The sequence below is a fragment of the Bombina bombina genome, chromosome 2 (assembly GCF_027579735.1).
Source record: "Bombina bombina isolate aBomBom1 chromosome 2, aBomBom1.pri, whole genome shotgun sequence".
NCBI lineage: Eukaryota > Metazoa > Chordata > Amphibia > Anura > Bombinatoridae > Bombina > Bombina bombina.
The window spans coordinates 753,096,370-753,121,541 of NC_069500.1; the positions used below are offsets into that span (position 1 = coordinate 753,096,370).

The 25,172-nt window shown below is 39.2% G+C and overlaps 1 protein-coding gene across 5 annotated transcripts in view; it reads left to right on the forward strand.

Annotated features, from left to right (window-relative positions):
- LOC128649526 (transducin-like enhancer protein 1) overlaps positions 1-25,172 on the forward strand; it is an 85,147-nt gene that overhangs the window by 54,829 nt on the left and 5,146 nt on the right. For all 5 annotated transcript variants that reach the window (XM_053702855.1, XM_053702859.1, XM_053702858.1 and 2 more), the window contains 3 exons: positions 2,371-2,618; positions 3,104-3,251; positions 3,456-3,606. In XM_053702855.1, the coding sequence (XP_053558830.1) occupies positions 2,371-2,618; positions 3,104-3,251; positions 3,456-3,606 (547 nt within the window). The remainder of the gene's footprint in view (positions 1-2,370; positions 2,619-3,103; positions 3,252-3,455; positions 3,607-25,172) is intronic.

Consider the following 25,172-nt stretch of genomic DNA (forward strand, 5'->3'; position numbering starts at 1 on the left):
TAACTTAATTTGCCTCATCCAAACCACTGCCGACACTCTGAGCAGGCACAGCCTTTGTATGTGTGTTTGTTTGCTGCTGAAATAATGATAGATTTTACATTTAACCATTTTTCCTAATAAATCTTTGTTGGGTAAAACAGACTATTCAAAACTGGAATGCACTTGTGTACGTATCCGTTTTGACTATTAAATCTGTAATTATGATCTCCCCCCCCCAAAAAAAAAATATTTTTGTATCCATGTCTCTCTTTGAGAGAGATTTATATAGGTTTGTACATGTTTATCTGCAGGTTCATTTCCTTTTTGTCTGCTTCCTTTTTGCTTTAGTCTGGTCACAAGATTACACAGGTCACGTTCTCTCTTCCTCTTGTGCATCCCTTTGATATCTACAGAATAATAGTGCAGAAAACACGTCAGTTTTCTCCTTCTAAATTTGTTTAAAACGTAGTTCTGTTAAAGTGAAAGTAAATCTTAGCGTTTTACAAACGCTAGGATTTACTATTGAAACAAAGGGGACTTTCATTCATGAAGTATAAGATACTTCATGTAGAAAGCTCCTTTATTTGATTCAATCGATCGCTATTTTTATCTTGTACAGCAGCCCACAGTAAAGAATTTTTGTCTACGAGGTGACGTTTTCACCTCTTAGCCAATAGTCGTGCGGTAAATCCGGCTCCCATGGGCGCCAAGCCGGATTTATTGCATGGCTATTAGCCAAGAGGTGAAAATGTCACCTCTTAGCCAAAACATTTTTTTGCAGTGGGCTGCTGTACAAGATAAAAACGGTGATCAATTGAATCAAATAAAGGAGCGTTCTACATAAAGTATCTTATACTTCATGAATGAAAGTCCCCTTTATTTCAATAGTAAATCCTAGCGTTTGTAAAACGCTAGAATTTACTTTCACTTTAAGTCAGATCCCTATTTATTGGTAATTTGTGTGTTTAAATGCTCATTACTGAATATCAGTTTTGATCAGAAGCATTTTTGCTGTGTGTGTGGTTTACATACATAAAATCATAACGTGAAGTCAGTCACATATATGAAATCAGTCGCTTTTTGATACATGGGATGTGACTGACTTTGTTGCGATTTTATTGTATTAAAATAGATTTTATATTCCAAGTTGTTTTTTGTATTTATGTATTGTGAGTGGTGCTGTCTCTTAATATACACAAGCTCTCTTGCGGTTTTAGATAGCAGCCATTTAGAAAGTATTATTAGTTGTTTTTTGTTTGTTTTTTACACTACAGTATTAAAGAATATATTCTATCAATAGTTGAATGTATCTATTTTATAGTGGCATTTAAAGGGACATTAAACACTATAATACATTTTCTAAGCATAGTTTTGAGGTTATTCCCTGCCTGCCTCTAGTCCTGGATGCCGCCATGTTGAAAACCATCTCTGACGTGTTTGCACATGTGCAGCAGATACCGGCAGTGTAAGTTCCGTAATGGCAGAACCCATAATTAGAGTAAAGTGTATGAAACGTGTTTAGTGCCCTTTTAACCATAGAAAAGCACACTTGCTCATAGACAAATACATTAAAATAAAGTGAAGCGATGCATTTACCTACAGACATGAAAATCCAGTTCTTTAGAAAATCCAAATCTCCACCCCTAGTTGTATATATATATTCATTCTTATCCCCTTTAATGTGTATCCAATGATCCATTTTACCTTCTTGAGCAGTGGTTCTCAACCCAAATGAGCTCAAGGCCGGTAAATTTTAGCCAGATGTTATGTGTATATGTAGCAATTTAAACTCTGCAGCTCGTATAACAAGTAATTGTAAACACGTTAAGGGACAGTATACACTCGTTTTCATATAACTGCATGTAATAGACACTACTATAAAGAATAAGATGCACAGATACTGATATAAAAATCCAGTATAAAACTGTTTAAAAACTTACTTAGAAGCTCTCAGTTTAGCTCTGTTGAAAAGGTAGCTGGAAAGCCCACTGCAGGTGGGAAATAAGACACTCCGCCCTCTCCCTTCTTTTGCATATGAAAAGACCCTTTACACAAACAGGAGCAAGCTGGAGAAGGTAGCTGACGGTATTCTGATAAGTTTGGGGCTTGGTTAGGAGTCTGAAAATCTGAGCAGTGTTATTTAAAAATAAGCAAAACCTATTCATTTTTTTTAGTATAACAACTTTATGGGCTATATAAATAGATTATCTACAAAAACATTTATGCAAAGAAAAGATGTGTATAATGTCCCTTTAAAGGGAGACAAATTTTACAATACACTGTCCATTCAATTAATTCATTGTTTCATGTGCTTTTAAAACCTCAAATTTATGCTCAGTTTTGTTTTATTCAAATTAATATTTTAAAATGTTTTGTATTTTCAAATTTCAGAATCGGGATAATTATATCCGCTCATGTAAACTCCTTCCAGACGGACGAAGTCTAATTGTTGGTGGGGAAGCAAGCACGCTATCAATCTGGGATTTGGCATCCCCCACTCCAAGGATAAAGGCTGAGCTCACCTCTTCTGCACCTGCCTGCTACGCCCTAGCCATAAGTCCAGATGCTAAAGTCTGCTTTTCCTGCTGCTCTGATGGAAATATTGTGGTGTGGGACCTTCAAAATCAAACACTTGTCAGGTAAAGCGGTTAGGAAAGGGTTTGAATCTTGACAATAGTCTTGCTTTTTGTGTAGTGCACGGTGACCTGCTTGGAGAGGTCAAAATAGGCATAGCACTTGTTTTTCATATTATATACATCTGACTGAAGATTTTTTCAGGGCATGTTCGGATTGTGCTGACTTGTACATAATTCTTAAGAAGGCTCTCAGGACACATTTTTGTGTCGCACAGAATTAGGGCAATAATGAAAAGATTCCAAGGTGTGTTTGGTATCTTCCTTTAATAATCTTGTGTAATTAAATGCTCCTTTGTATTACATCACTGAGGTAATTATCATATAAGATGTATAAAAATAAGGGGCATCACAAAATATTCTGTGTATGACAATACTGTCCAAAGCCCAAAAAGAAAAAACCTGCAGACTTCTCAGGTCTGTAGAACATTTTTTCAAGACAAGCTAATATTGTGCAATCTGTATAACTCTCTAATTCTGTTCATCCCCAGGCAATTTCAGGGCCACACAGATGGCGCCAGCTGTATAGATATCTCTCATGATGGCACAAAGTTGTGGACTGGGGGTCTGGATAACACTGTGAGATGCTGGGATCTTAGAGAGGGCAGACAGCTCCAACAGCATGACTTTAACTCTCAGGTAAAGTGGATAGCGTCCAGGGAGGAAGTGATGGGAATTATGATTTATGATTCTATTTAGAATAGAAAAAAGTTGGTATGGAAAGAGTTGTGTGACTAAGGCCATCCCATTGTAGAGGGAATGCAATGAGCTGGTTGTAGACATGTTATGTAACAGTTGTCACGTGTTGTTGATCCTCTAACTCTAGACTCTCATGCCCTGTAGATCTTCTCCCTTGGCTATTGCCCCACAGGGGAGTGGTTAGCCGTTGGAATGGAGAGCAGCAATGTTGAGGTTTTACACGTTTCCAAACCAGACAAATACCAGTTACATCTTCATGAGAGCTGTGTCCTTTCCTTGCAGTTTGCATCCTGTGGTGAGTTCCATAAAAGGTTAATCTTGCTTGGTGGTAGTAGTATTGTTGCTGTAATTGTTTATTATTGTTGTAATTGGTGGTGGTTGTATTTTTATTTGTAGTCCTGTTGCACAGCTCACAGTGAAGAATGCAAACCCATAAATCAGACAGGGAGCCACTGGTGCCTTAAAAGGATATAAAACCCAAACATTTTCTTTTGTGATTCAGACAGAACATACGATTTTTTTAAAAAGTTTCCAATTTACGTCTATTATCAAAATTTGCTTCATTCCCATGGTATTCTTTATTGAAGAGAAACCTATAGGTAGGCGTCTGGAACACTACATGGTAAGAAATAGTTGATACATCTAGCGCACTTGCAAAACCGCTGCCATATAGTGCTCCAGGCACATTGAGGCTCCTGAGCTTACCTCCCTGCTTTTGAACAAAGAATACAAAGACACAGAAGAAATTTGATAATAGAAGTAAAATACAAAGTTGTTTTAAAATTTGTATGCTCTATCTGAATCCTAAAATACATTTTTGGGTTTCATGTCCCTTTAACCCCTTCACTACCGGTACTTTCAGAGAAAATAAACCTAAAATAGAGCCTTGTTTTTTTTTTTAATTTACCTGTCAAAACTATGGTATATTTCATGCCACCATTTCAACGCCAAATGTGATCAAATAAAAAATTTTTATTTTACAAGATACGAGTCCACGGATTTCATCCTTGCTTATGGGATATCGCCTCCTGGTCAGCAGGAGGAGGCAAAGAGCTCCACAGCAGAGCTGTATATATAGCTCCTCCCTTCCCTCCACCCCCAGTCATTCTCTTTGCCTGTGTCAAGTGTTTATTATTTTTTAAGTAGTGCTACTTTTGTGCTGGGGTGTAGACTAGACCAAATCAGTCCCTTCCCTACAAAAAGAGAAGCATTTGGTGGCTTTAATGCAATAGGAACTGGTGGGACATAATTCTCACTGTGCCTCTTATACCTGTTGCTGCCCTGTTTCAGATTGCCTAAGCCCTTTTAACTCAGGCTGTTGTTCGTCCACAGGGCTATGAGAGGGAGAGGACCTCTGGAAACCTGCTGGACTGCCATGCTGTCGCACAGTTTTAGAGGTAAGTGCTAACTTTATTTTTCTGGGGCACACTCTCAGATGGAAGTGAGCACTATTTTTGCTGGCCAACACATACAGGATAGACATCTTTATGTGATAGGAGAGCTCAGCATAAGAGTAATTAGCGACATCCCTGCCGTGCAGTTTGGATTTACTCTGGTCTGAGGCATTATGGCTAGTCTCACAATGTTCTGTGTTCCCGGTGGTCTGGACATAACATATGCTGTCAGGGAGGGGACTATCTTTATTTGTGTGTGCAGTGATTGTGCTACCGGTAGCAGACTTGACTCAGACTTACATTTAGTATATCTCCCGGTGCCTGATCTATTGGATCCTAATGGCGACCGGGAGTTTTAGCTCTGACACCCACGATGGGCGGGGTCAAATTTGCGCCCTTTTTTTGGGCCCTGTTGTTTGGCACAATCAATCAAAGGTGCCTTGAGTTGGAGGTCTGTAACGCCTACGAGGGGCGGAGTTTCTTTGGCGCCTTTTTAGGCTGTTTGTATATGTCTCTGGGCATGGTCTGGGAGGCTGAGTCAGTTACGCCCTCAAGGGGCGGAGCTACGTCACTTTTACGCTCTAAGCCTCCATTATAGAATCGGAGCATAGAGTTTTTTTATACTTAGTGATTGTTACGGCTCAGAAGGTGCTGTTAGCACTGTGGTACACGGAAGTACAATAGAACTTGCAGTAGCTACTATGTTGTGCTTTTAACTAATGTGTCAAACACTCACATAAATAAGGTGGCTTTTGCATTGTGAAAGGCCAGTAACTTCCTGTTTTGTTCCATTCATTTCTTAATGATTTGAACGGGACAGGAGCGCATGCCATGTGAAGTTGCTTGTAATATTTAAAAATGTCACCATCCATGTGTGGTGGTCCTTAGAAAACGCGCCCTGTTTCCCTTTCTATGTGGCTCAGTTTATGTTAGGTCCAATGAGATATGCTTTCAGTTGTTATAAGCATATTTGGACTGTAGCACTATGTTTTCCCTGTTACGGTTTACTGCATAGTGTGATACCTTAGCGGTTTCCTACTGAGGGGTAAAATGAATTTTAACTTACTGCCTGGCGAGTTTATTTACGGTTTTGCCATAGTATGGGGGTCCTGTGGTTCAAGAGTATGGATTGTGGCAAGACACTCTGCCTCCCATCTCACAGATTGGACCTGGCTACTGTTAATATTTTTCTACAGTTAATTCACAGGAAAAGTGTTCTTTTAAAATTTTAAAGAGACAGTACCATATTTTCCTGTACTAACATGCTCCTTCTAAAGTGGTGGCTGTTAAGAGTCTGGTGACACCAGTCAATTCCTGCCACAATTTAATTATTACAGTGTCCAAATTAATTTATGACCCACAGGCAGTGCTCTGCGGTTCTATGCAGAGACTTAGCTTTTAATGTACATAGCAATGTCTAGTTACAGCCGTCTTTATATGGTTATTGGATGTTTCTGTATGTCAGAAATAAAACGCTCTTTTAACGTTTAAAGAGACAGTATTAAGTGTGTTTCAGCTGTCCTTTGTTAGTTCATCCTGTATGACTGAAGATGAACAAACGCACTCAAGAATAGGGTTAATTTTCATATTTAAAAGAACGGTTTCGTGTTCTATGTTTAAATTTGATTACGATTGGTTCAAATTTATTTTTCTTTTGACCCTACTCCCTCTTCGGCGCTGTTGGGGAGTCTGTTAACAATTGGCCACAAATTTCTCCTATGGGTTCTAATCGATATTTTATGGTCTTCATACAGTGACCTGCATGTCCTTCACACTCTATTCGGGGTTAGGATGCTTTCTTTATTTTCCCATGAATTGGAAGCATTGCTGGAGGTCTTGCTATTCTAACGTTTTTTCCATGTTACTGAGATTTTCAGTTTCAGATGGAATTGGTGCCTTCGGCATTCCTTATATTTACAACACTGTTTTCCATGGCCTTATCGGCTAAAAGGCTGGACAATAGTCCTTTGGGGTGAAGGAGTAGTTTTCATCACTACGTAAACTTCTATCCCTCTAGAGGATAATTCTAATGGACTAATATTCGTTATGGGCTTCACGACAGGGTTTCCAATGGTGACCGTCTGTGTACTTTGCTGCTTTTTCCAAGACAGCATGAAGGGTCGGTCCCCGATCCCAAAAAAAAAAAAGGGAACGTTCCGACCCATTTTAGATCTCAAAAGTCTAAACAAGTTTCTCAAAGTTCCATCCTTCAAGATGGAAACTATTCGGACCATTCTTCCATTTATCCCAAGAGGGTCAATATATGACTACCGTGGATCTAAAGGATGCATATCTTCATGTTCCTATCCACAGAGATCATCACAAGTTCCTGAGGTTTGCCTTTCTGGACAAACATTTTCAGTTCGTGGCCCTTCCTTTCGGTCTGGCCACGGCACCCAGAATTTTCACAAAGGTTCTGGGGTCTCTGCTGGCGGTTCTCAGGCCGCGGGGCATTACAGTGGCGCCTTATCTGGATGATATTCTTATCCAGGCATCGTCTTATCAGCTAACAAAGTCTCATACCGACATTGTTCTGTCCTTTCTAAGAATTCACGGGTGGAAGGTGAATCTAGAAAAGAGTTCACTAATTCCACAGACATGGGTTCCTTTCCTGGGAACTCTAATAGACACTCTATCCATGAAAATCTTTTTGACGGAAGTCAGAAAGTTAAAGTTTCTGAATACATGCCGAACCCTTCAGTCCAATCCTCAGTCGTCAGTGGCTCAGTGCAAAAGGAGCTAATGTAGCTTAGTGGTTAGCTTTGTGGCTTTGCAGCACAAAGGTTGTTGGTTCGAATCCAGCTGCTGGATGACCATTTTAGATGGAGGTAATTGGATTGATGGTGGCAGCAATGGACATCATTCCGTTTGCTCGTTTTCATCTCAGACCTCTACAACTGAGCATGCTCAGACAATGGAATGGAGTCTTCTCAAATAGATCTGGATCAGGAGACAAGGGACTCTCTTCTATGGTGGTTGTCGCCGGATCATCTGTCTCAAGGGATGATAGGGACAACGGACGCCAGCCTGATAGGATGGGGTGCAGTCTGTAACTCCTTGAAGGCTCAGGGTGTGTGGACTCAGTCGGAGTCTCTACTTCCCATCAATATTCTGGAGTTGAGAGCAATATTCAATGCGCTTCAGGCTTGGCCTTAGTTGGCTTTGGTCAAATTCATCAGATTACAGTCGGACAACATCACGACTGTAGCTTACATCAATCATCAGGGAGGAACAAGGAGTTCCTTAGCGATGACAGAAGTAGCCAAGATAATTCAGTGGGCAGACGCTCACTCTTGTTATCTGTCAGCAATCTACATCCCAGGAGTGGACAACTGGGAGGTGGATTTTTTGAGCAGACAGACGTTTCATCCGGGGGAATGGGAACTCCATCCGGAGGTCTTTGCCAACCTGGTTCTCAGATGGGGCAGGCCGGAGCTGGATCTTATGGCGTCTTGTCAGAATGCCAAGATCCCGAGATATGGATCCAGGTCCAGGGATCCTCAGGCCGAACTGATAGATGCCTTGGTCGTTCAACCTAGCTTATGTGTTCCCTCCATTTGCTCTCCTTCCCTGGGTGATTGCTCGAGTCAAACAGGAGAGGGCTTCGGTGATCCTCATCGCTCCTGCGTGGCCTCGCAGGACTTGGTATGCCGATCCGGTGGACATGTCATCTCTGCCACCGTGGAAGCTTCCATTGAGGCAGGACATTCTCATTCAGGGACCCTTCCATCATCCAAATCTAATTTCTCTGCAGCTGACTGCTTGGAGATTGAATGCTTGATGTTATCTAAGCTGGGGTTCTCTGATTCGGTCATTGATACCTTGATTCAGGCACGTAAGCCTGTTACTGGAAAAATTTACCATAAGATATGGCGTAAATATCTTTATTGGTGCGAATCCAAGGGCTACTCATGGAGTAGGGTTAGGATTCCTAGGATTTTTATTTTTTCTCCAAGAAGGATTGGAGAAAGGGTTGTCGGCAAGTTCCTTAAAGGGACAGATTTCTGCTTTGTCTATTGCTTCACAATCATCTGGCAGATGTTCCAGATGTTCAATCCTTTTGTCAGGCTCTGACTAGAATCAGGCCTGTGTTTAGACCAATTACTCCTCCTTGGAGTTTGAATTTAGTTCTTAATGTTCTTCAAGGGGTTCCGTTTGAACCTATGCATTCCATAGATATTAAGTTATTATCTTGGAAAGTTTTTTATTTTTGGTTGCTATTTCTTCTGCTCGTAGAGTTTCTGAGCTTTCGGCATTACAATGTGATTCTCCTTATCTTATTTTTCATTCCGATAAGGTAGTGTTGCGTACCAAACCTGGTTTTCTTCCTAAGGTTGTTTCTAACAAGAATGTTAATCAGGAAGTTGTTATTCCTTCATTGTGTCCTAATCCTCCTTCTAAGAGGGAGCGTCTGTTACATAATTTGGACGTAGTTCGTGCCTTGAAGTTCTACTTACAGGCGACTAAGGATTTTCATCAATCATCTTCATTATTTGTTGTTTTTCTGGGAATCGTAGAGGTCAGAAAGCTACGCCTACCTCTTTCTTTTTGGCTGAGGAGTATCATCCGTTTTGCATATGGAACTGCTGGACAGCAGCCTCCTGAACGGATTACGGCTCATTCCACTAGGGATGTGGCCTCCTCATGGGCATTTAAACATGATGCTTCTGTTTCACAGATTTGCAAGGCTGCAACTTGGTCGTCTCTTTGCACTTTTTCCAAATTTTACATATTTGATACTTTTGCCTCGTCCGGGGCTATTTTTGGGAGAAAGGTTCTTCAAGCAGGGGTACCTTCCGTTTAGGTTTCCTGTCTTGTCCCTCCCTTTCATCCGTGTCCTATAGCTTTGGTATTGTATCCCATAAGTAAGGATGAAATCCGTGGACTTTTCGTATCTTGTAAAAGAAATGGAAATTTTATGCTTACCTGATAAATTTATTTCTTTTGATACGACGAGTCCACGGCCCACGCTGTTTTTCTAAGACGGGTCTTTCTTTTTGTTTAAGCTTCAGTCACCTCTGCACCTTGGCTTTTCCTTTTTCTTCCTAACTTCGGTCGAATGACTGGAGTGGGAGGGAAGGGAGGAGCTATATATACAGCTTTGCTGTGGTGCTCTTTGCCTCCTCCTGCTGACCAGGAGGCGATATCCCATAAGTAAGGATGAAATCCGTGGACTCGTCGTATCGTAAAAGAAATAAATTTATCAGGTAAGCATAAATTTCATTTTTCACAAACTTTGCGTTTCTTACTGAAACTATTTACATACTGCTTGTGCAATCATGGCACAAATTGTTGTAAAAACATATCTAGGATCCCCTTTGTTCAGAAATAGCTGAAATATATGGCTTTCCATTGCTCTTCGGCAATTAGAAGGCCACTAATTGCAGCTACACAGCACACTTCTATTATTCCCGGCATTGAAGGGGTTAATTAGGAAGTCAGTAAGGTTAATTTTAGCTTTAGTGTAGAGATTACCTTCCCACCCCCTAATCCCTCCCAGATCCCTCTCAAACAACTCTTCTCCCCCCCCCCCCCCCCCCCCCCCCCCGGTCACTCCCATCTTAAGTACTGGCAGACAGTCTGCCAATAAAAAGAATAAAAACTTCTTCTTTTTTTTCTGCAGTGTAGGATCACCCTAGTCCTCCAACCTACCTGATCTCCCCCCCCCCCTTCCTCAAACAGCTCTCTAAACCTCCCCTGACTTAACTATTGCCGCCATCTTAGGTACTGGCAACTGTCTGCCAGTACCTATAAACCCCTTTATATTATAGATATATTTTTTTTTGTGTAGTGGTCCCACCACCCCCCCCCCCCAACGCTATTGCTATTTAGTACCCCTCCCCGCACCCCCAAACCACTTTTCTGCAGTGTAGCTGCTTTTCTGTAGCGTAGGGCCCTCCCACTCTCTCCCCTTCCCTCCCCTCCCCCTCTGCTGCTGAGCCACCTGCCCACAACTCCTGCCGGCATCAACAGAAGATAGTGTCATCGTCTGTAGCGATCAGGCGTTTGCCCTCATATGGAGGCTGAGCACCGATCACGCTCCGGCTCCCTAGTTTAGAATCCTCAGAGCCCCCATAGGTGCACCCCCCCCCCCACAAGCTATACATGAAATTTAGCTTAGTGTGCAGATTTCTAGGCTTTGCAGCTGTAAAATACAAATTCACATTATTATCAGCATTATCACAGGGATGACCAAAGGTTTCTGGCTTCTAGATTTTGAAAAAAAAAAAGTGCTGTCATAGTGTATATTGTCAGCTCTCAAATGTTTCAGCATATAATGTAAAATTCTAGTAGTCTAATTTAGCTATACTGATTGCTTAAAGGGATAAGAAAGTTGAAATTAAACTATCAATTATTCAGATAGAGCATGGTTTTTTTAAATTAATTTAAACTTTGTACATATATTCATCAGTAGCAATGGACTACAGGGAGCTGGCTGTTCCTTGGCTACACACATTTATCTTTTGTCATTGGCTCACCAGATGTGTTCAGCTAGCTCCCAGCACTGCACACAAAATTAGTAAACGAAATTGAATAAGGGACATGCTTAAATGGACACTCAAGTCAAAATTAAACTTTCATGATTCAGATACATTTCCAATTTACTTCCATTAACAAAATGTTTAGTGTATTTATATTTACACTTTTTGAGTCACCAGCTCCTACGGTTGATGTGCAAGAAATCACAAAATATATGTGTATGCATTTGTGATTGGCTGATGGCTGTCACATGATACAGGGGGAGGGGAAATAGACATAACTTTGAAATTTGTCAGAAAAAAATCTACCACGCATTTGAAGCTCAGACTAAATGCTATTGCATTGTTTTTTTATCATGCATTTGGTGGTTATGCAAATCTACTGGATGTACTGGTCCTTTAAAAGGCAGGGAGTAGAACCCAAAAACCGGACAATACGCATCTGTTTTTCACTCATTGTAAAGAAAGATAGGGGTCGGTTTATCAAAGGCTTTCACCAGCCTTTGAGCCCCTACGGCTGCACGCCGTATTTAAAAAGCTGGGGTCATCAGACTGCTGCTTTGCTAACCTCTTGTTTGTCAAAATTCAATCTCCCGGTCTTTTCCGACCGGGGAGATTGACCGCTTCTGCCCGCGCAAGATTGGCTGTTCGCGGGCAGGGATTGCACGCGATCGCAAAATAGCGCTCATGTTCGATGCTTAATTCCTCCAGGAGAATTCAGACTGCCAGAGGCGAGCTGCGGCGGACAGGGGCGCATATATGCGCCCCTGTCCGCTTCAGCTTGATAAATCGCCCCTTAAGTATTAACAAAGACAGTATGTCATTAGGAAGACACTTAAAGGGACACTGAACCCAAATGTTTTATTTCATGATTCAGATAGAGCATCACATTTTAAGCACCTTTCTAATTTACTCCTATTATCAATTTTTCTTTGTTCTCTTGCTATTTTTATTTTAAAAGCAGGGATGTAAATCTTAGCAGCCAGACCATTTTAGGTTCAGCACCATGAATAGCGCTTGTTTATTGGAGGCTTACATTTAGCCACCAATAAGCAAGCTTAACCCAGGTTCTCAACCAAAAATGGGCAGGCTCCTATGCATCAAATTCCTGCTTTTTAAATAAAGATAGCAAGAGAAAGAAGAAAAATTAATAACAGGATTAAATTAGAAAGTTGCTTAAAATTGCATGCTCTTTCTCTATCATGAAAGAAAAAATTAGGGATTAGTGTCCCTTTAAGTCTTACAGAAGAATGTAATGTTAGGATTACAGCAAGAAATAATTGCTAATAAAATAATAATAAAAAGCTTAAAATTGTATCACTCCATATAAGTATTTCTGTTAAATAGGTGATCTTATTAAAAATAAAGAAAAAATGTTATTGAATAAATCAAATGTTTTTGCTGTTTTCACCCTTTACAGTGGTGAAAATAAATGTAAAAAGAAGAGTTGTAAGTGAATAGGGGGCTCTACACTGTAAAGGGCTTACAAGCTAAAATGTAAGGGAGTAGCTTATAGTAAGTGCTGATTGTAGGCCCACTCTTTTGTAGATATCAGGGTTCTGGTTTGGAGAAATGGTCCTGGATCTCTGATAAAATTTGAGGTTAGGCAGTAGGTTTCTCTGAACAGGTAGGTCTTGAGGGGGAAATAAAACTTGCTGTTTTTTTTTCTTGCAAAGGTATTTAGATTTTATCTTCATACTAAAAACTGGCTGTGCTTGTTAATGCAGAGCACTTGAGGGCCACCAGTAAATGGCTGGCTGCCTTCTGTGGGAGGTATGAGCTTAAAAAAAAAGAAGAGGAAAAGCTTGTAGTGCAGCTGTTGAGTTCATTGCACCATTTCATAAACCTGAAAAGTCTTCAAGTACAAACCACATGTAAAGTAAAGGAAGGAACGTTTTTTGGGGCTTTGGCATTGTTTGAGGAGGACACCATCTGAAAAGTGTTATTGTTTGGGTACGCTTGCCAAATAAAGAGCACTGAGGGATCATATGAACAGACTTCCAGTGAATTATCACCGTTAACAGGAATGCCTGGTGCACATGTGAAATAACTGGACGGGTTTCACAGATATGTTCAATGGAAAATGAATAAATACTGTACTCTTGGAAAACAGACAGGGCTCTTGTTCCTCTGGGCAGTAATAATAAGCTCTGGATTTGAAGATAAAATCTATGTAGCTTCTAGCCTGAAGGTATTACAGGATTTAAATATTTTCAGTACGTGGGGAGGTCTTCTATTCCTCCCATAATGCAGCTCCCTTTCTCCTATATTTTGAACTACATTTTCCTGTTTTGGGAAGAAGTTGTTTTTCATCTTTTTCTTTTTTTTGACAAGTGTTTATAGGTGATAACTGACTGTTTATAGGGGACTGACTGGCTTTGAGCCAAATACAGGGTAAGGCTATTTTTAGGCCATTTCATTACTTAATCATTACACCTGCTATTTTACTTACTTTGTGTATCAACAGCTGTATGTAAAAAAAAAAAAAAACTTGGAGATCTTGTAATTTGTTTAAAAATGTATTAGTGCTTTGTTTATCTGAAGGAAAAAAAATGGATGTTCTTATGCTAAGTACCAACTTTTTTTCTGGGGGTTGTCCTTAACCACAAGTGAGCAATAGTCACTTAGGTATCCGTTGTACACAGAATACACAAAATAAAGTGGGTTTTTTTTGTTTTGTTTTTTAATTCTGCTCTTTCATATTCACTAGAAACACTGAGAAATATCAGTGTTGCGCTAGATTAAGACTCCCAGGGTCTTCCTTACCAGATACAAAAAAACTACCAAGTCTATTAGATTTAGAAAAAAGGAGAGCGCTACAATATCAGTCATAAATAATGAAAAAGTAACTTTTATTGCATAGAAATTACTACTTTTTTATTTAACGTTTCTATGTGGTACTATTGTTTTATTAACTGGTTTTAATGTTTTTTATACAGTATATACAAGAATTTTCTTTCATGTAATTAGCAAGAGTCCATGAGCTAGTGATGTATGGGATATACATTCCTACCAGGAGGGGCAAAGTTTCCCAAACCTTAAAATGCCTATAAATACACCCCTCACCACACCCACAATTCAGTTTTACAAACTTTGCCTCCTATGGAGGTGGTGAAGTAAGTTTGTGCTAGATTCTACGTTGATATGCGCTCCGCAGCAGGTTGGAACCCGGTTTTCCTCTCAGCGTGCAGTGAATGTCAGAGGGATGTGAGGAGAGTATTGCCTATTTGAATTCAATGATCTCCTTCTACGGGGTCTATTTCATAGGTTCTCTGTTATCGGTCGTAGAGATTAATCTCTTACCTCCCTTTTCAGATCGACGATATACTCTTATATATACCATTACCTCTGCTGATTTTCGTTTCAGTACTGGTTTGGCTTTCTACAAACATGTAGATGAGTGTCCTGGGGTAAGTAAATCTTATTTTCTGTGACACTCTAAGCTATGGTTGGGCACTTTTTTATAAAAAGTTCTAAATATATGTATTCAAACATTTATTTGCCTTGACTCAGGATGTTCAACATTCCTTATTTTCAGACAGTCAGTTTCATATTTGGGATAATGCATTTGAATCAATTATTTTTTTCTTACCTTAAAAAATTTGACTTTTTCCCTGTGGGCTGTTAGGCTCGCGGGGGCTGAAAATGCTTCATTTTATTACGTCATTCTGGCGCGGACTTTTTTGGCGCAAAAAATCTTATCTGTTTCCGGCGTCATACGTGTCGCCGGAAGTTGCGTCATTTTTTGACGTTCTTTTGCGCCAAAAATGTCGGCGTTCCGGATGTGGCGTCATTTTTGGCGCCAAAAGCATTTAGCCGCCAAATAATGTGGGCGTCTTATTTTGGCGCTAAAAAATATGGGCGTCGCTTTTGTCTCCACATTATTTAAGTCTCATTTTTCATTGCTTCTGGTTGCTAGAAGCTTGTTCCTTGGCATTTTTTCCCATTCCTGAAACTGTCATTTAAGGAATTTGATCAATTTTGCTTTTTATGTTGTTTTTTCTCTTACATATTGCAAGATGTCTCACGTTGCATCTGAGTCAGAAGATACTTCAGGAAAATCGCTGTCTGGTGCTGGAACTACCAAAGCTAAGTGTATCTGCTGTAAACTTTTGGTAGCTGTTCCTCCAGCTGTTGTTTGTACTAATTGTCATGACAAACTCGTTAATGCAGATAATATTTCCTTTAGTAATGTACCATTACCTGTTGCAGTTCCATCAACATCTAATGTTCAGAGTGTTCCTGATAACATAAGAGATTTTGTTTCTGAATCCATCAAGAAGGCTATGTCTGTTATTCCTCCTTCTAGTAAACATAAAAAATCTTTTAAAACTTCTCTTTATACAGATGAATTTTTAAATGAACATCATCATTCTGATTCTAATGACTCTTCTAGTTCAGAGGATTCTGTCTCAGAGGTTGATGCTGATAAATCTTCATATTTATTTAAAATGGAATTTATTCGTTCTTTACTTAAAGAAGTACTAATTGCTTTAGAAATTGAGGATTCTGGTCCTCTTGATACTAAATCTAAACGTTTAGATAAGGTCTTTAAATCTCCTGTGGTTATTCCAGAAGTTTTTCCTGGTGCTATTTCTGAAGTAATTTCCAGAGAATGGAATAATTTGGGTAATTCATTTACTCCTTCTAAACGTTTTAAGCAATTATATCCTGTGCCGTCTGATAGATTAGAATTTTGGGACAAAATCCCTAAAGTTGATGGGGCTATTTCTACCCTTGCTAAACGTACTACTATTCCTACGTCAGATGGTACTTCGTTTAAGGATCCTTTAGATAGGAAAATTGAATCCTTTCTAAGAAAAGCTTATCTGTGTTCAGGTAATCTTCTTAGACCTGCTATATCATTGGCTGATGTTGCTGCAGCTTCAACTTTTTGGTTGGAAACTTTAGCGCAACAAGTAACAGATCATGATTCTCATAATATTATTATTCTTCTGCAACATGCTAATAATTTTATCTGTGATGCCATTTTTGATATTATCAGAGTTGATGTCAGGTTTATGTCTCTAGCTATTTTAGCTAGAAGAGCTTTATGGCTTAAAACTTGGAATGCTGATATGTCTTCTAAATCGACTCTACTTTCCATTTCTTTCCAGGGTAACAAATTATTTGGTTCTCAGTTGGATTCTATTATCTCAACTGTTACTGGTGGGAAAGGAACTTTTTTACCACAGGATAAAAGATCTAAGGGTAAAAACAGGGCTAATAATCGTTTTCGTTCGTTTCAACAAAGAACAAAAGCCTGATCCTTCTTCCTCAGGAGCAGTTTCAGTTTGGAAACCATCTCCAGTCTGGAATAAATCCAAGCCTTCTAGAAAAGCAAAGCCAGCTTCTAAGTCCACATGAAGGTGTGGCCCTCATTCCAGCCCAGCTGGTAGGGGGCAGGTTACATTTTTTCAAAGAAATTTGGATCAATTCTGTTCACAATCTTTGGATTCAGAACATCGTTTCAGAAGGGTACAGAATTGGTTTCAAGATAAGACCTCCTGCAAAGAGATTTTTTCTTTCCCGTGTCCCAGTAAACCCAGCGAAAGCTCAAGCATTTCTGAAATGTGTTTCAGATCTAGAGTTGGCTGGAGTAATTATGCCAGTTCCAGTTCTGGAACAGGGGCTGGGGTTTTATTCGAATCTCTTCATTGTACCAAAGAAGGAGAATTCCTTCAGACCAGTTCTGGATCTATAAATATTGAATCGTTATGTAAGAATACCAACATTCAAAATGGTAACTGTAAGGACTATCTTGCCTTTTGTTCAGCAAGGGCATTATATGTCCACGATAGATTTACAGGATGCATATCTGCATATTCCGATTCATCCAGATCACTATCAGTTCCTGAGATTCTCTTTCCTGGACAAGCATTACCAGTTTGTGGCTCTGCCGTTTGGCCTAGCTACAGCCCCAAGAATTTTTACAAAGGTTCTCGGTGCCCTTCTGTCTGTAATCAGAGAACAGGGTATTGTGGTATTTCCTTATTTGGACGATATCTTGGTACTTGCTCAGTCTTTACATTTTGCAGAATCTCATACGAATCGACTTGTGTTGTTTCTTCAAGATCATGGTTGGAGGATCAATTTTCTAAAAAGTTCATTGATTCCTCAGACAAGGGTAACCTTTTTGGGTTTCCAAATAGATTCAGTGTCCATGACTCTGTCTTTGACAGAAAAGAGACGTCTAAAATTGATTTCAGCCTGTCGAAACCTTCAGTCACAATCATTCCCTTCGGTAGCCTTATGCATGGAAATTCTAGGTCTTATGACTGCTGCATCGGACGCGATCCCCTTTGCTCGTTTTCACATGCGGCCTCTTCAGCTCTGTATGCTGAATCAATGGTGCAGGGATTACACAAAGATATCTCAATTAATATCTTTAAAACCGATTGTACGACACTCTCTGACGTGGTGGACAGATCACCATCGTTTAATTCAGGGGGCTTCTTTTGTTCTTCCGACCTGGACTGTAATTTCAACAGATGCAAGTCTTACAGGTTGGGGAGCTGTGTGGGGGTCTCTGACGGCACAAGGAGTTTGGGAATCTCAGGAGGTGAGATTACCAATCAATATTTTGGAACTCCGTGCAATTTTCAGAGCTCTTCAGTCTTGGCCTCTTCTGAAGAGAGAATCGTTCATTTGTTTTCAGACAGACAAAGTCACAACTGTGGCATACATCAATCATCAAGGAGGGACTCACAGTCCTCTGGCTATGAAAGAAGTATCTCGAATTCTGGTTTGGGCGGAATCCAGCTCCTGTCTAATCTCTGCGGTTCATATTCCAGGAATAGACAATTGGGAAGCGGATTATCTCAGTCGCCAAACGTTGCATCCGGGCGAATGGTCTCTTCACCCAGAGGTATTTCTTCAGATTGTTCAAATGTGGGAACTTCCAGAAATAGATCTGATGGCTTCTCATCTAAACAAGAAACTTCCCAGGTATCTGTCCAGATCCCGGGATCCTCAGGCGGAGGCAGTGGATGCATTATCACTTCCTTGGAAGTATCATCCTGCCTATATCTTTCCGCCTCTAGTTCTTCTTCCAAGAGTAATCTCCAAGATTCTGAAGGAATGCTCGTTTGTTCTGCTGGTAGCTCCGGCATGGCCTCACAGGTTTTGGTATGCGGATCTTGTCCGGATGGCCTCTTGTCAACCGTGGACTCTTCCGTTAAGACCAGACCTTCTGTCGCAAGGTCCTTTTTTCCATCAGGATCTCAATCCTTAAATTTAAAGGTATGGAGATTGAACGCTTGATTCTTGGTCAAAGAGGTTTCTCTGACTCTGTGATTAATACTATGTTACAGGCTCGTAAATCTGTATCCAGAGAGATATATTATAGAGTCTGGAAGACTTATATTTCTTGGTGTCTTTCTCATCATTTTTCCTGGCATTCTTTTAGAATTCCGAGAATTTTACAGTTTCTTCAGGATGGTTTAGATAAGGGTTTGTCCGCAAGTTCCTTGAAAGGTCAAATCTCTGCTCTTTCTGTTCTTTTTCACAGAAAGATTGCTAATCTTCCTGATATTCATTGTTTTGTACAAGCCTTGGTTCGTATAAAACCTGTCATTAAGTCAATTTCTCCTCCTTGGAGTTTGAATTTGGTTCTGGGGGCTCTTCAAGCTCCTCCATTTGAACCTATGCATTCTTTGGACATTAAATTACTTTCTTGGAAAGTTTTGTTCCTTTTGGCCATCTCTTCTGCTAGAAGAGTTTCTGAATTATCTGCTCTTTCTTGTGAGTCTCCTTTTCTGATTTTTCATCAGGATAAGGCGGTGTTGCAAACTTCTTTTGAATTTTTGCCTAAGGTTGTGAATTCCAACAACATTAGTAGAGAAATTGTGGTTCCTTCATTATGTCCTAATCCTAAGAATTCTAAGGAGAAATCGTTGCATTCTTTGGATGTTGTTAGAGCTTTGAAATATTATGTTGAAGCTACTAAGAATTTCCGAAAGACTTCTAGTCTATTTGTCATCTTTTCCGGTTCTAGAAAAGGCCAGAAAGCTTCTGCCATTTCTTTGGCATCTTGGTTGAAATCTTTAATTCATCATGCTTATGTCGAGTCGGGTAAAACTCCGCCTCAAAGGATTACAGCTCATTCTACTAGGTCAGTTTCTACTTCCTGGGCGTTTAGGAATGAAGCTTCGGTTGATCAGATTTGCAAAGCAGCAACTTGGTCTTCTTTGCATACTTTTACTAAATTCTACCATTTTGATGTGTTTTCTTCTTCTGAAGCAGTTTTTGGTAGAAAAGTATTTCAGGCAGCGGTTTCAGTTTGAATCTTCTGCTCTTTTTTTCAATAAACTTTATTTTGGGTGTGGATTATTTTCAGCAGGAATTGGCTGTCTTTATTTTATCCCGCCCTCTCTAGTGACTCTTGCGTGGAAAGATCCACATCTTGGGTAGTCATTATCCCATACGTCACTAGCTCATGGACTCTTGCTAATTACATGAAAGAAAACATAATTTAAGTAAGAACTTACCTGATAAATTCATTTCTTTCATATTAGCAAGAGTCCATGAGGCCCGCCCTTTTTGTGGTGGTTATGATTTTTTGTATAAAGCACAATTATTCCAATTCCTTATTTTTTTATGCTTTCGCACTTTTTTCTTATCACCCCACTTCTTGGCTATTCGTTAAACTGATTTGTGGGTGTGGTGAGGGGTGTATTTATAGGCATTTTAAGGTTTGGGAAACTTTGCCCCTCCTGGTAGGAATGTATATCCCATACGTCACTAGCTCATGGACTCTTGCTAATATGAAAGAAATGAATTTATCAGGTAAGTTCTTACATAAATTATGTTTTTTTGTGTAATAAAACTTTTTTTTAATGTTTTCATTTATGACTGCTATTGTAGCGCCCTCCCTTTTTTTTTTCTAAATCTTTCATAGTCACAACAGGACAAAAAAATGTTTGTTGTAGATTTTGCCCATTTATTTAAAAAACAAAAGATAACCTTGGGTCCGACCAGTTGAAGAGGCAAGTAGACCTTTTGTTCAGATTGGCCATTTAGAAGGCAATATGTGGCTTTTAAAAGGCGATACAAAGGGAAGCAACTAACTCTCCCATCAAAAGAAAGTGGGGGTATTCTCCCTTTACCTGTGTTGACAATTGTGTTTTTCTTTTGGGATTATTATACTTTATAGTAGACCAATAGTTTTATAAATGGTTAGGTAGCTTTTAAGGGGCACAAGAAGTCTTATGTTTTGAAGACAGAAATGCTTAAATGGACATGAAACTTTATCATTTGTGCTTCATTCTCTTGTTATTCTTTATTGAAGGAGCAGCAATGCACTATTGAGAGCTAGCTGAACACATTGGGTTAGCCAATTACAAGAAGTATTTATGTTCCGCCACCAATTAGCACCTAGCTCCAAGTGGTGTGTTGCTGCTCTTGAGCCTACCTAGATATGCTTTTCAACAAAGGGAACAAAGCAAATTAGATAATAGAAGTAAATTGGAACGTTGTTTAAAATTGCATGGTCTTTCTGAATCATGAAAGAGAATGTTTACATTTCACATTCCTTTTAATTCTGAGTAAAGTTCAAAAAAATGCATATGCCTTCATTAATTTGTTTGATTTTTGTCTAGAACATTGGTTGGCTATTTTTCTCAGAGAGGCTGAAAATAAAATTCTATAACCTTGGTTTCCTTCAAAATTTAGCAAATTGCCTAATTCAGCTACAAGAGACTGTGATTGCTTAGAGCAGTGGACAAACTCCACTTTAGCTAGTCCCAAGTGGCCAAATCTAAGGGATATAAGCAAGCTTTAAAATGCTTGTGAATCTCATTCAATATTGTCAGTTTTAAAAGATTTAAAGTATTTATTTGTTTGTAGGTGTTTACAGTTCAGAACATAATTGCAGGAGTTAGATATGTATAGTGATTCACACACTAGGATGGAGGTGTACTGAGCTGGGGGTGTGTATGTGTATCACATGGGAACATCTAGAAAGAAAGTGTAAAGAACATCTAAAAATAAGGCTAAGAAACAGGATACCTGTGCAAGCTGCGGCTGACATGCAATAGAAGGGGGAGATAGAATGTGATATCTGTCTCAAACTTCTAATTAGATACTCAAGGGTCAGCCTACGCCTGTCACTCCAGATAGTTCTATTATCACTCCAGAGGTCATGCTTTGGGTGGAGAATTCCATTGCAAGTTGAGCCCCTTCCAGTAATTTTCCTCCTAAGGTAGTTCTATTCAGAATTGCCAAGAATGTTTAGATTTCTGTTGAAAATGTGACTTTTGTCAAGTAGAAAAATGAAAACTAATATTAGAGTATAGAACCTGCTTAAAAGTTGCAACTACTTTAAGTACAGTAGTATTTACCTTTATCACAGGAGTCCTAGAATCAAGTTATGAGGAAGGAGTTTCATTTCATTTTTGGAGTTTTGCTCCCAAGTTTTTAAGTCCGGTCTTACTGAGAATAATGTGGTTCTTAGTGTAAGACATCACTAAAAGATGTCTCAAAATATTTTAAACTGTCATTTACACATAAAAGAAATAGTTTGGACAATCCAGAGACCAGTCTGGAAATAACATCAATCATTTCAAGATTCAGGACATAAAAGGAAATCATTCTTATTGTGGCTGGTGTAGGGGAAATACAATTCACTTACTGGAATAATGCAACTTCCAAATCCACTTTCCAACTCTTGGGTCCCACCCGCAAATCACAGCGGAAATATTCTGTCTTTCCTTTGGATACAAACAGTACAGGATTTACTCTACAAATAAATAAGTTAAGTATACCTCATGGTTTGGCAAGAGTTCATAGAACAGAACCTGTTTGAAATGTACTTTTTGTTTTGATTTGTTTTTTTGATTTGTGAAAAATCAGGAAGAAAACCCCCTTAATTCATCATCTCACTTGTAAATCCAGTAAACTGGTTGTTTGAAGATAAATCTTTTGGATATTGTATACCATGTTATGGAATGTTTAGAACACAGTTTCTCATTTTGCAACAAAATATTCTCACTTTATTTTCTCTGCACCCTGCCTTCAAGACCAACAACCGCTCCATGAATATTTCATAGTTTCTTTTGGCTTGCATTGTAGAAATAATGGAACACATTTGTAATAATATTGTAAACATGCTATAATTGTTTCTGAAATAATTAATAATTTTGTGGAATCTTACCTTTTTAAAAAAAAAAAAAAAAAAAAAAAAGCTGTAGTGGCTACCAACTTATCAATCAGGTGTTAAATATTTTGGGCCTAATATACACCTAGCCCCTGTGTTTCTAAGAGTAATGGGGGGTTTTCCGTTGAAATAAACCTGGTGTCCCAGATGTCAACTAGGACATCTTTAAAAAATAATCTGATGGATAATGTGTTTGCTTAAATATATACATTGTTTATCCTCTAAGAATGTAATACTGAAAAAATTGAAAAACAAAATAGGCAAAAGTGTAATTGGGTCTCGGAAATAAAATCTTGAAGCTAGAGGCAGAAATGTTAATACAAGGGTATTATCATACGGCACATAGAAAGCTCTGTAAGCATGTGTGAGAAATTAGTGATAAGGAATAGTTGTTTCTGAGACCAGTGTGTAGTGGACAATTTAAATCTGTAGACAAGGTGCAAAAAGTAATGGGAGGGGGTGCTTTGCCATAAAGGGATTTGTATAATAGAAGTAAGATTTTATTCTTCTTCTTGGAAAAGTGTTGCCAATGTTTTAGCTGGCCTGCAATAGCAGCATACAATTTGTGAATAGCCACAACATGTGTCTATAGTTGTGAACAGATCAGAATGCTTGTGGTATGATAAGAAATTACATGTTTGGTATTTCACCAGACAAAGTGCCAGCAATTTAGTGAGGTTGAACGATGAGTAATGGAGATTTACATTGCTGAGGGTACTTCTAATCAGCAGATGTGTGTAGCTGGCATGGAATTTTCGCAGTTTGAAGGGTAATATTTCTAATTCCCTTATTTGACAAAATTATTTTAAAGTGGTCAAAGGTCATCCATGAGGAGATTTTGTATAGAGGTGTTGATGCTGTTTAGTGGGGATGGTACCAGGTGAGAACATATTTGTGTTATTCACATATAGTAGTTCCTGAAACACAAATGGGCTTATTAGAATTTTAAATGAGGAAGTGCTGATAGAAAAGAATGGGCTTCTGACTCAACTGTCACTCAACCTGGCAGTACTAAAGGAGGCAAAGTGGTACCAGTGAAGTAGACATGGTTATGTAATTGTTCACTGGCTCATTTGATACCCTTCTTTAAGAATAATGAAAATTAATCTTTTAAGTAATTTTCTATAAGGGACATGAGAGGTACGGGTCAGACCTATATTGAAGTTTTATTTCATGTAGAAATGTTACATTTCTCCAACATTGGTGTGTCCGGTCCACGGCGTCATCCTTACTTGTCGGAATATCTCTTCCCCAACAGGAAATGGCAGAGTCCCAGCAAAAGCTGTCCATATAGTCCCTCCTAGGCTCCGCCCACCCCAGTCATTCTCTTTGCCGTTGCACAGGCAACATCTCCACGGAGATGGTTAAGAGTATGTGGTGTTTAGTTGTAGTTTTTTATTCTACTATCAAGAGTTTGTTATTTTAAAATAGTGCTGGTATGTACTATTTACTCTGAAACAGAAAAAGATGAATAATTCTGTTTGTGAGAGGAAGATGATTTTAGCAGCAGTAACTAAAATCGTTTGCTGTTTCCACATAGGACTGTTGAGATGAAGTAACTTCAGTTGGGGGAAACAGTTAGCAGACTTTTCTGCTTAAGGTATGACTAGTCATATTTCTAACAAGACTGTGTAATGCTGGAAGGCTGTCATTTCCCCTCATGGGGACCGGTAAGCCATTTTCTTAGTCTCAAACAGAATAAAGGGCTTAATATGGGCTGTAAAACTGGTAGACACTTTTATGGGCAAAATCGATTGCTTTATTTGAGCATTTTATACATGTTTAAGCTTGGGGAACGTTTTTTTAACGTCAGGCACTGAGTTAGACACCTTTTCAGTCAGGAAGGGCCTTCCCAGTTGTAGGCTGAGCCTCATTTTCGCGCCATTACTGCGCAGTTACTTTTGAGAGCAAGACATGCAGATGCATGTGTGTGGATCTGAAAGTAGTTGGAAAGGTTCCTAGAAGGCTTCATTTGGTATCGTATTCCCCCCTGGGTTTGGTAAAGTCGCAGCAAAGGCTGTAGCTGGGACTGTAGAGGGGTTAAAACTGTAACCGGCTCCGGGTTCTTTATTTTAAGGGTTAAAGCTCTGAAATTTGGTGTGCAATACTTTTAATGCTTTAAGACACTGTGGTGAAAATTTGGTAAATTTTGAACAATTCCTTCATACTTTTTCACATTTTCAATAATAAAGTGTGCACTGTTTAAAATTTAAAGAGACAGTAACGGTTTTGTTTTAAAACGTTTTTTGTGCTTTATTGACAAGTTTAAGCCTGTTTAACATGTCTGTACCTTCAGATAAGCTATGTTCTATATGTATGAAAGTCAATGTGTCTCCCCCTTCAAAATTGTGTGATAATTGTGCCATAGCGTCCAAACAAAGTAAGGACAGTACTGCCACAGATAGTAAAATTGCCCAGGATGTTTCATCAGATGAAGGGAGTAGACATAGTTCTACATCATCTCCTTCTGTGTCTACGCCAGTTTTGCCCACGCAGGAGGCCCCTAGTAATTCTAGCGCGCCAATGCTTATTACTATGCAACAATTGACGGCAGTAATGGATAACTCCATAGCAAATATTTTATCCAAAATGCCTACATATCAGAGAAAGCGCGATTGCTCTGTTTTAAACACTGAAGAGCAGGAGGGCGCTGATGATAATTGCTCTGTCATACCCTCACACCAATCTGAAGGGGCCATGAGGGAGGTTTTGTCAAATAGGGAATTTTCAGATTCAGGAAAAATTTCTCAACAGGCTGAACCTGATGTTGTGACATTTAAATTTAAATTAGAGCATCTCCGCGCACTGCTTAAGGAGGTGTTATCTACTCTGG